The sequence below is a fragment of the Haplochromis burtoni genome, unplaced genomic scaffold, assembly GCF_018398535.1.
Source record: "Haplochromis burtoni strain Fernald_Lab_line unplaced genomic scaffold, NCSU_Asbu1 Contig_62, whole genome shotgun sequence".
Lineage (NCBI taxonomy): Eukaryota > Metazoa > Chordata > Actinopteri > Cichliformes > Cichlidae > Haplochromis > Haplochromis burtoni.
The window spans coordinates 682,782-695,151 of NW_024582423.1; the positions used below are offsets into that span (position 1 = coordinate 682,782).

The 12,370-nt window shown below is 41.2% G+C and overlaps 1 protein-coding gene across 2 annotated transcripts in view; it reads left to right on the top strand.

Moving 5' to 3' along the window:
• Positions 1-12,370, top strand: part of LOC102293744 (phosphatidylethanolamine-binding protein 4) — a 52,754-nt gene that overhangs the window by 21,884 nt on the left and 18,500 nt on the right. For both annotated transcript variants that reach the window (XM_014333683.2, XM_005922652.3), the window contains one exon: positions 1,558-1,656. In XM_014333683.2, the coding sequence (XP_014189169.1) occupies positions 1,558-1,656 (99 nt within the window). The remainder of the gene's footprint in view (positions 1-1,557; positions 1,657-12,370) is intronic.

Here is a 12,370-nt window from a genome sequence, read left to right on the forward strand (position 1 = left end):
CTTTTAGTCATTGTGTGCACGCGTGTGTGTCTACGTGCACACGTGTGTGTGGTGTGTGCATCTGTTGTTAGAAACCATGTTATTTCTGAATGCATCAGGGTCTGACTTAAATATTAGTGTAACTACATTATCACAGTTTCTTTGCCTGGTAGCAAATATGTACAAATGAGGATTACAACTCTTGAGAAGGCAACAGGTCATGGTTGGTAAGCTGCCCGGGGGGGTCACTGATATAGAGTCACTTTTGACAGGCTGTGGAGGAGGCTCTATTGTTGCTGGTGTGTCTGGATGTTACCTGCAGGCACTATCACTGAGACTACAGTATTATCCTATTATTAGGCTTAGTTGTTTACGCTTATTACTGCTTGTCAGGTAGGCAGAGAATCCTTCTGAAAATGAGCATCTGCAGAAAAAATACACGACTACTTCTTTATCTCATTCAAGTACATCGGCTTAGGATAATTTTCACAGGCCTGCACGAATGTATTGATAGGACACAACAAACAGAAATGTAAGATTTATGTTTACATGGAAAATGTTTTCCTGCACCGACTTTCCCAACAGTGTTATTTGGCAGCCGACGTGAGAATGTAAGAAACGATGCATCTGTTCTCTGTGTATTAAAGCTGATAGCATTATGGTATTGCCTCTGTAGGAAGCACGATATACAGTAAGGGGGACAGCGAGGATTGAAACAGCCTTGATTAATGTCTCTGTTTGTAGAGGAAGTGAACAAAATAAAAAAAGCCCATCATATGGTCTGGCAGATTTTGGGCACTAGACCAGGGATGACAAATGTGCTCTCGCAATAATTCAATCTGCTCTCATAATTCTCTAACTTTTAGGGACAGACAGAATGAAGATTTTCCGGCAATTAAGCCGCCAAGTCAACGTCCAATAACTGTGATCAAGTGTTAGTTAAGATGCTTTTTCTCTCACTTTATCCATTGACAGATTGAGGGGTATAAAGATACTTGGTAAGTGGCAGAAAGTTACTGTGAATATGTTAACGAGAGGATTTGGTATCGGATCCAAAACGTTGTCATTTTGTTGATGTCACATTAATGATATGAAGTTTTAAGAATAACTGTGAAGGAACAGAGCTCACTTGTTGGAAGAATAAGTTTGTGATTAGCACAGCTACTGTATTCCAATGTGTATCATTGCCTTTTTAGGACAGCTTTCTTCATACTTTGAGCACTTTAACCTTGGCAGCTGAATTAAGACTGTTAACACAGAAGAAAACCCACCCTTCTGGCTTTGTTTGCTGTCTGCATACATTTTATAAATAGAATAAGAATTCACACAGCATTAAATAGGGTAACGTAAAGCTTAGAAAGTAAAGTGTGTGTTTTTGAGTATCTAAACCAACTCCAGTTGTCAAGCCTTGGGCGACGTAATGTGCAAACGGCACATGGCTGTTTAGAAAACAGAAGGGATCAGGTACTGCTGTTGCTCAAAGTGCCTCTGGGCCAATCACAGTGTGCATGGCACTGCGGTAAACACTTTGTCTGTGTTAAATAAATCAATAACATATGAATCTGCTTCTGTTTGCAGAAAAAGACGTACGTCTTGGTGATGGTCGATCCTGATGCTCCAAACCGCAGCAAGCCAACATCTGCTTACTGGAGGCACTGGTTGGTCGTGGACATACAGGTACGCTAAGACTGAAAAACTGCGCTGCTTTAAGGAAAAACAAGACTTGTGTTTTGGTGATGGTGACACAGGCCGTGTTTGTTATTGGATTAGAAACTCATGGGGTACAAATTTATGATGTAGCGCGTGGCTGTTTAAAAAAAATTTTCTTGAAAATTGTGCATTTTCATAATCTCGGGGTCTCACTTGGCATGTGTAGTGTTTACATCTGCACTGGGGCCGATCGTAAGGCTGAAAAATTATGAATGGTTTTTAAGCCTAACTTGGTTCAAAAAAAGGATGCCAAGTTTGAAAAATGTTAATTTTTCATATCATGTATCTTGTGCAATAAATGCCTGTGACAAAAGTGTGGGAGTAAGTCTTTCTAAATGGCTGTGAAAGTTTGCAAGGCCCTGTCAGCAGCAATTTCCCTCTGCTGCAGAGAGCCTGGGATGTGTCAATGCAGGCGTGTGAGACCGAGATTGAGGAGAGCAGCATGCGAGGCGCACACTCTTTTCTCCCATAGAGCTCCAGTCCCTCAGCTCCCCCTTCAGTGGAGAGATCTTGGCAGAATGTCCTCCCTTCATCTGTTCCCCCAGGCAGAGCAGCTCCCCCAATGATCCACACTTCTCCATATTTTACACCCCCGAAATGGGCACAGCTCCGATCCCCTTATTTCTCTTCATATTTCACTCCTTTTTATCCGTTCGTTTGTGTGTTTTCACATTCTTGCATTCTAACGCCAAATGCATGTTGAGTTGTTGATTGCCTCAAATATTTAGAGGTTTGCCGACATTTTATAATCCCCCGGTAACCGGGAGATCAACTCGGTAGATTAAGACTAGTGGTTTAAGAAACAAGCACACAAAGACGCTTCAGCGATGTATCACTGCTGCCATTTCGTTTTTATAAGGCGTGGTCATACACGAAGTAAACGGCACATTGATTTAAAGATCCAAATGTGATGTATTTGGGATGTATATTCTGGAAAACCTGCAGTACACGTAGACTGTGCGTTCTGTGATTGAGCTCATTGGTGAGAGTTGGTTTATTTAACCACACTTTGGCTTACTGTAAGGAATCTATGAATATTTACCTCACATTTCTCACATACATCAATGATATAAAAAAAGGGAGTGATTTGCACTTTGTAAAATTGTATTAGGCATCACCTTTGCTTCTTATTTTTAAGCCAATAAAGTCTGCCTGGCTGCACGACTAGCTGTGAATAAACAAATGTCTTTCAAGTGCTCAGACAGAGCACATTTTCTCTAGCAATTCAATTTCCTGTCACTTGTGTGGGTGTTGACCTGCGTTGCCCATGTAGGGATTGGCCAATGTGATGGGATGTTTTTCTGATTGTGACTGGTGGTTGGTCAGAAGGGTTAATGAGCCTTTTGAGTGATGCCAACTGTAGTGGGAGGTGTTTAATTGACCAGGGTGCCTAGGTGACATCATAAAATCTCAGTTTTGTTTGAAGTGCCGATGTGAATGTATTGGATTTTGATTTGGTTCAGCGGTTTTGACAGCAATGTCGGTCAATTTTTGAATGAATGCATAAGTATATGTAATTCAGAAAGAAAAGACTAGAGTCACAGTCAAATATGATTGAGGATTTTTTTTAATTTATTCTTTGCATTATTGTTTCATGTGAATTTAAAATAAAAAGTTCTGTGTGCTAATATTTGACATTCACTAGTTATTTGTAACAATGTGTTTGATGGTAGATTACTCTGAAAGAAAAGTTTCTTTAGCTGAAGTCAGGGGTCATGCTTTCAAATGTCAAAGGGATCAGTGTTTTGATCCTCACTCGTCAGATGGTGTGAGCTGCAGCAGCCATAGTCTTTTCATATATATTCATTAGCACAAGGTCATGCAATCTTGCCCTAGATGAGGATGTTTCCATAATTAGTGTGGATTTTTTTTTGTTTTGTTTTTGTTTTTTATCCATATCCGGAGTTATGAAGAAAAACATTTCTTTAATTTAACTGAGAATAAAGTGAGGTCAGGCTGGACTGAGCAGCACGGCGCTACAGATTTACACCGATATCTCCACCAAAGTCTCATTAGAGAATCAATGATAGCACAGCAAAGACCTGCTAGAGTACCTTGTGTTTAGATAGGTTCCTCACCTTACCTTGCTCTGCATGTTCAGCTGTTCACCTATCAAAACATGCTGCTGAGGGTTTTTTTAAATTACGTGACTGCTGTGTAAGACGCACTTGAGAAGGATACTTGTGAATCAGAGTGTGAACATTATCAGGCCGACCAGACCAACCAAGTAGCAGATGTCTTTCTTTTGGAATGATTATCAATAGTAATCTTAAGATAATGACATTGTGTTGTTGCGATTAACATATTTGCCTTGTGCATAAAAGGTCTCTGGTTTCAGACACAAAACCAGCTTCAGGGGTCACAAGCTGGTGTCGGTCCAAAGCCCTGCTGTAAAATCTGTGGCACATCCAAGTGTGGTTTACTCAAACCAGAAAATACAGCTCAGTCCTGATGTTGCTAAAGCTCAGTTCAATTCAAATTTATTTATATAGCACCAAATCACAACATCAGTTGCTTCAACAATCAGACAACTTCCTGTGAGCAAGCACTTGGAGACAGTGGGAAGGAAAAACTTCCTTTTAACAGGAAAAAACCTCCAGCAGAGCAGACTCAGGGAGGGGCGGCTATCTGCTGCGACCAGTTGGGGGTGAGGGGGAGGGACAAAAGACACACTGTGGAAGAGAGCCAGAGATTAATAACACCTGTGGGCCAAGCTAGTTAAGTTAAATGGGGGGAAAAAATCCTGACAGCAGTTTTGATACGTTGATAAATGAGAGAACACATCCGTATAATTATGAGTCTGCCTGCTATCAAAGAACCAAGTGTGGGATAATAAACCAAATTACTAAAGTGTGGGTTTAGCTAAACTGAGATTTAGGAAAAGACTTGCTTCAACTATTTGGCTTGGATTGTAGCTGTGCTTTAAAGTCTGTGTTAAACAAACAGCATTAAGTCAGATTCTGGTTTTAACTACGCGTTAAGTAGTCCCTCCGTTTTAGCTCCTTTGTCATTTTTCAAAATAAACCCAACTGGGTCGAGCTGTTATTTGTGCCTGACACAGTAGGAAAAAATCCCAAAAATAAATGTAACTATATCCAACAGCATCAGCAAACATTTATAAACATGCCGAACAACTGTACAAATACAATTTGAAGACAATCATATTTTAATGTTTGTCAGGTGTTAAATCTTTTATTTAACTGTGTATCACATATCACATCTTTACTTTTGGCTGCCAAGAACAATTCACTCCAGCAATTAAGTGTAAACTGTGTGGCTGGGTGTCTTGTCTTCTCTCACCAGCTGTCCACTTTTCTGTGAGAGCTCGCATTATTAGATGCTCTATATGCATTTTTCATTGCGACTGCCCATTTTCCCTGACCCCCTGAACAACAGTAACAATCATTTAGAATCTTCTGCAGCACACGCTGGGGTTTTTTTGTTTTTTTTTTTGTTTTTGGGGTTTTTTTCATCAATTGTGGACAATTACCAAAATAACCATCAACAGATTGTTGTCTCGCTCTCGAAGTCGAATTCCAGATTGTGAGCCTCTCCCTCCCTCTCTTTGCTCTCCCAGAGACTAAATCAATACAGATGTTCGGGTACGGACTCGCAGCAATAATTACTATAACAAGCAAATCATTAGTACCTGAATAGAGTTAGCTTATATAAATACTGCACTGGGTGTTACTTTTACTTGCTAATACTCTCATTATTTTGGTGCATGTTGAGTCAACATGATGCAATATGAAGTTGCAAAGCTACAGTTAATGCACTTTTGCACTCACTGTTTAGAAAGAGATAAAAAAAAAGCCTTAGGTTTTTATAGATAATTATAGCCAGACCAATATCATCAGCTGATATTCAGGCAGCAGATTGTCCGATATGGAATGATATTTAAAAAAATATTCTTATAAAACACGGCGCAGGAAAGATGATTTAAAATGTTCTCATCTAGTTCATTGTGCAGCAGAATGCCTGCAACTTTGTTTACAATGCTCCATACATGAAGACTGATGTCCAGGATGTCCCCTGCCCCTTGCACTTTGAGCTGGGATACACTCAGTATATTAAGTCAGTGTCAGTGACTTTGCAGTATTTTTAGCATGCAAAAGCAATACAGAGATGATTATTGGATTTTTCAGAGCTCCAACTTTTTTCTGCAGTTATTCTACAGTCTGTTTATAGCCACCAGAAGCAGAAACACTAAGGCTACCATGCAACAGCCATCATCCGAGCTCAGATACATTTCTTTAAACAAGACATGAGATTTACGACCCCTCGTAGCCTGTTTGGACTCCGATCACTCTGTTCTGTTTTGAGGATTGGAAGCCATCACATATCAGCTTCCTCTTCATGACTAATCGAAGGCCAGTTGCATGCACATCCTTCGTGCATTCGCGATTATGGTGCATGAGGGACTTGCATGCTTTAACATCCATCTCTGTTGTAGCGGCTCCCAAAGCAGGACACTGCCTGCGTTCTGCTGCTGCTCAGGCAAATACAAACAGTGAAGTATTGTGACTGTGTCAGACCAGCTGGCTTTGTGTTTGTGAGTTCTGAGGCCTGCAGAGATCATCTGCTCCACACCTCAAGATGTCCTTTATCTGCAAACTATTAGACGTGCAATGCCTCGCAGCATTTCATTCACCATTTAGCTCTTGAAAGCATTAAAATTTTAGCATTTTCTTTCTTTCTTTTCTTTTTTTTTTAACTCTAAAAACCTCATCTTAAAGGACCACAAAAACACAGAAAAGAGGACAAGAGTTGCATGTTGGCACAGACTGTTTTGAAACAACAACAACAGATTCTCGTTGTACTTATTTACCATTATTGTGAATATGTTTAGTGTGTGTCTTTTCAGGAGATATTGTGTGTTTTACATGCACTGAGACATTTCTGCCTGTGCACTCAGTGATGAGTCTTTATCCAAAGTTTATAGTTGATGTGAAGTTTTGCAAAAACTGTCAGTTTTGCAGATCATTACTCTCTAAGAAGCATTCAACAATAGCGTTGCAATTTTAACCTCTGCAATAGCCTCAGAGTTTGTTTTAGCAAAATACCTGTCCAATATTGCAAATAAACATACATAATTGTATTGTTCTTTATCCCGTAATTATCCCTACTGTGGCATGTTATGATTTAAGCGTTTATTTTTGACAGACAGCTGCCCCCATATGGAAGCCAAAAACAGTTTCCCAAAGGCCAGGCGAACCATAGCTAGCTTCATTGTGAGAACAAAGAACCATTGGTATTATTCATAATTAAACTCTTATTGTGTACTCTGCTGAATATTTCCATTCTTCTGCCTCTCTCCTGCTCACTCTCATTTCCCCTCTCGATACTTTGCACCTCGTGCTGGGAACATCTGTCTGGCGTCAGAGCGGAGCCTGGCTGTGCAGATTGGAGCAGGTAGAGGAGCACATTGTAGCCCAGCTAATGATGAGAGTGTCTGCCCTCTCTCTTGGAGGAGACGCAAGCTGCTGCTTCACGCTCGCTCACTCCACTCATACGCCCAGGGAAACAGATTTCCAAACATATGCAGTATGTTTTTAATCCAGTTGAGCACTTCATTTCCCAGCAAACACAAATAACCTTACGGGACATCCATATCTTATGACAAGGGGGTGGGCGCAAAGGAAGTGAACAATTTTCCTTTTTAATGTGATTTTTTTTCTCCCTCCAAAGTTGCTAAACATGCTCATAACCCAGGTTAACAATTTGCTTGTTTGTGGTTTCGCAAACTTTTACGCAGAAGTGCCTACTGACTCCGAGTCCTGTGAAGCAACTTTATCCAGTCTAAACTCCACTCGGTGCACCTGTTGTCATCCTTTGTTTAAACTTAAACTGACAGGATAAACACATGTTCTTTGTGGTAAGTGTCTTAAAGAATACGAACAGATTGTTGTCAGTAACATAAATATGTGAAGTAAAGCGGAGCACCTGTTTAAGTGATTGATGACGAGAGTTGTGCCAGAATTTAAAGAATATTTTCAAAAGTTTCAAGATATCGACATAAAATTGTGTATTAGATATCATATTTTGTATTTTAGCTCGAATTAGTTTAACCCTGATAAAGTTTTGCACGCAGGTCATTCATCCCCCCCCCCTTTTTTTTTCCCCCGTAACAAGCCAAAAGCCTCCCCTGGTTCAAGTCAACAATAGTCCTTAACAGTGAAGCACAGCTGGAGGTGCTTAAGCATTTAGAGCATATGCTCATCCTGTCAACTAGAGCCAGGCTGAATGTCAGAGGTGGTATTACATGGAGTTCATCTTTTGGACTCCCTCCCTGCAAAAAAATATCAACTCCAACAGCCTTTCCTCTCCGTCTCTGCCGTTTTAGGACGCTAGTCTTTGTTAGTTCTTGCTTTATTTTTCTTGCATTACTTTTTTCTTTCGCGCAGCCGTCATGTATGTCTCTGATGTCTGCATCCAGGGACGTGTGTGTATGTTTGAAAGAAGTTGGAGGAGTGCTAGCAGGACAAAAATCAATGCTTTGTGAAGCGACATGCCAACATGCCTGGCGCTTTTTTGCATCTCGACAGCCCTTGTCTTGAGTACAAACACCATGTAATAATACATCAATGTTATCTTACTTGCAGTTTATTAACAAACAGGTTCTTCTTCAGTGTGGGCTGCTGCTCTCACTGTTCTCTGCCACCTAAAGGGAGAATTACATAAGAATCCTCCGCTCAGTTGTCAGCTCCATCCCCCGTCCACATACAATAAACACACACTCAAGTGCACGCACGCTTATACGCACACACAATACTGTAGCTGATAACAGACCAAGCCTCTTGCCATCTCTATAACAACTGACCTCCCTGCCACGGTTGCTGTGGTGAGATGATTGAGGAGGTTTCACTGCATGAAGAACGTGAGCTGCGATGGTTTCCTGTGAGCAATTGGAAAGGTTGTTTGGGCGCAGAGGGAATAATCAGCATTTACGCGTGGCCTAATAACAACCCAAATTCCTGTTTGTATTGTCATGTGAATTAAATTTCTCGGGGGGGTGGGGGGGAGTTGAAGCATCCAAAATCGCATCTCTTGCACATTTATTTTTATTTAAGCAGATAGGTCTACTGTGTCAGCGTGCTGGATTAATTTCCAGCCTGAGCCCTGTCCTGGATATATCACGAATGCTCTCCAAGAAAACAAGGACAACCTGGAAAGCCCTCTTTGATCCAGTCTGTCACACTAGAGCCTTGTAGGGGGAAAAAAGAGCAGATTGGACCTTATCCATGAGAATGCAGTTTAAGAAACCAGTAGCTATGCACACATTAAGGCACTTCTTTTAATATGTGCCCCCTTTCTTCACACCCACGACCATTGTGTATAAAATCCTGTTTTTCCTGAAAAGATTTCTCGTCGCAGCCGCAGACAATGTTCCCCCACACAAGCTGTCGTCTTTGTCATCCCCCCACCCTCCACACACCCCCCACCTTCCACTTCAGTCAGTAAAGCAGGATCTTTGGCAGTCGGCCCCGCGTGCGAATTTGTGCGTTTCAGGGTACAGGTGGGGGGGGGGGATTGACGGAGTCTGCCTACCTGTTCCCCCTGTAAAGTGGTCAATTTTTGACAGACGTGGAGAGGGGAGGAAAAAGCGGGCGCGGAAACCACAAAGAGAGGGGCGGGCAAATGAACAAATGTCAGGGTTAGCGGGGGGTTGCTCGGGCCGCAGCCGTGGAAAATGCTTCCTCTTAGGGGTGTCTCCTGGAGAAGGGGAGTGAGGCATGCTGATAAAAACAACTCACTAACAATTATGCTCACCTAAAATAGCCCTTACTTAAGTATATGGCATGCTTGCCAGTTAATTGTACACAAAAACAAAGACTTCACAAAGGACCTCCTGCAGCCAATGTATTTTCTTGTATTTTGGCATGATAATTAAGTGTGACAGCTATGAATGCAAAGTTGACAGATATTATAGGGGCCTGTCTAAATGTACGTACTGATTGTTTGGATTCCAAAAGTTATCCTAACTGTAAAAGTCGGAAAGTGGAGCGTAGTGCAAAGATCTACAGTGTATTGTGTAATGGATAAATAATTACAACTGGTAAGAAAGCGCAGCACACGTGCCCAGAAAGCAGTGTGCACGGTATGTCAGAGTTACCGACGCTTGGTGGTGGAGTTTTGACAGTTATCTGTAGAGACGGATAGAAAAATAGAACCGAGTCTGGCTCGGTTTTACTGATATTAAATAAATATTGTGCCCATTTCTGTGAATGTAACAATGCTTGACAATTACTAACATTGGATAATAAAGGAGCCCTTTCTCCGCAGATTACAGCCCATATCTGGTCTCAACCAAGCAGCTGACTGCAAGGGATTTTAATGACAGTGCTCCTAATATTCCCAGGAGATAATGCTTTTTGTAATGGCAACTGAAAATCGGCCGTCAATAGAAAGCATTCACTAGAATCCGGTATTTTATGCTTATTACACTTGAGTAATTTCAGTATGAATGCTGCATTTCTTCTGAGTTGCTCTCTGGATTTGTTCAAGTTGTTCTTATTGATATGCTGTAGGACTAACAAACATAAAATCTACTAAGACCTCTGATCTGTACCATTGACCATTATCATAGCCAAGAGGTTTGTTGCAATGTGGTATTTTTATGCTACACTTGGTGAGAAACCTGTTTACATTCCAGGGTGCTGTATAGTTCACTTCTCTCTGCAGCTCAGTCGGATTCCAAAGCACTGTATAGATTTCTTTCAGCTGATGAAATTAAAAAGACAGCAGTGTGTGTGTGGTGTGCCTTCCAGCAACGCGATTTGCCTGCGAGTTCACGATACGGGTTGAGAGGGGAGTTCCTTTGGGGGGGATTAAATAGCTCCCTCTCTTCCTTCCCTCCTCCCCTGCCCTCCATACTTGCAGAACACAAACAGCTTGCAGGGCTGTACAGTACTTGTACAACATGTTTGCCACAGTGCTGCTCACAGGTAACAATAAGCCAAGGTCAGAGGTTAAGAGGGATTGTGGAGCTCGGATTCTTGTGCGTTCCTCTGGCAAACATTGTGCACGCACAGGCACATGAATCAGTGCCCATAGTATAGCTGGGAGAAAGTGAGAGTGAGAGACAGAGAGGGTGAGCTGGCTCAGTAGAGAAGGGGGTATCAAGAAGAACGAGACCAGGGCTGGCTGCATGAAGACATGTGAGGCAGGTCTATAAGGTTAGGACGGTGATAGTTTGCAGTCTTTTAAGCTGCTCTGACGCCAGTTAGGCATCTGCGCAAAAATAAAACCTGATGTTAAAAAGAGAGAGCTTAAAAAGGAGCTGTGCTGATCATAGAAATTGCACCTGCTGAGAATGGGCACTGTCCTCTCCAAAAAACTGACAGCCCTAGATGTTTGTTCAATCCGCTTAAAAGGACCCATGTTTGTGTAATCTTCTTATACGAAGAACAAAAAGGAAGTGTTCGAAAATGCTTGAATTTGTCTGCTCTTAATGTCCTCCTACAAACAGTCAACGTAGATTTCTTTTAACCTTAAAAACACTCTTCAGCTCCACCTGAATGAAAATGATAGGAGGCTTTTTAATCAGTGGCACAGAAAGTACTCAAACATTTTACTTGAGTAAAAGTAGCTATGCCACAGTGTTAGTTGTGCATTTAAACTGAAATAAATTCAGTACAATTTGGAAAATACAGGAAAGGAAAGAGATATGTTGCCATATTTTGATTATTATGTTCACATAAGAAAAACTCTAATGTAGATCGCTGGATCGCACTTGATTTAGAGTACTTGATTTCTTGACGTCTTTAACCGAAGGGGTAGAAGATCAGAGAACGTTTATTGACACATTTTGTTATGAGGATTTCATGGTATCAGTGTCACCTGCTGGGGGGGAAACATGAGTTGTTGTATCTTCTTCGAATTAAATTGTTCCAGAAGGCTTTCTGTCCTTTTCTCTATTGATTTAAGCTCACCCCTTTTCTATAGGTTTGTTTTATGGGAGATCATAGAGGTGAGCAGCTGATGAACATGGATTTTGAATCTCTTGGGTTAGATTTAAAAACCAGAATGAAAGTCTGTGAAACCAGCTCTCTGCCTCCATCAATGTCTTTGAATGGGAAGGAGATTATCCATTTAATCTCTTAATCGTGCGTACTGTATACATAGCTGGTCCTGTGCCTAAAACCCCATCCTGATCAGATCACAGCCGCCGTTTGCGATGTTTCCATCTAGCCCACAGACTATTTCAGGTGAACACCAACTCTGTTTCACATGATCCTCTCCAACTGTCAGCATATTACACCCTTGGTGCCCTGTTAAAATGAAACCCAGACCAATGGTGCATAAAATGGAATGTGGAAATATGTAGATTTTAAAGTACAGCTTTTTAAAAATCCCTCATTCCCGCAAATGTATTCAGAATAAAGGCAGCTGTTTCATAACATGAATTAGGTTACTGTACATTTTGCGCAGTATATTTTCCCCAAAAGTAGGAATTAATAATGAAGATGCTTTTTGGCCTGAAATTGCTATTCAAACAATTATGTACTTAGTTTCTTCCAACAAATGCATTCCACATTATTGTTTTGCCTCATAGCAAAGCACCTAAAAGACTAAAACCTTTCATTCCAGCAAAGGCCGCTATTGGTCACCGTCAATAAAAGCATAAAAGCATTTATTTCCCACGTTTGTCAAATTAACAGCATACTCCATCTCCCATAGG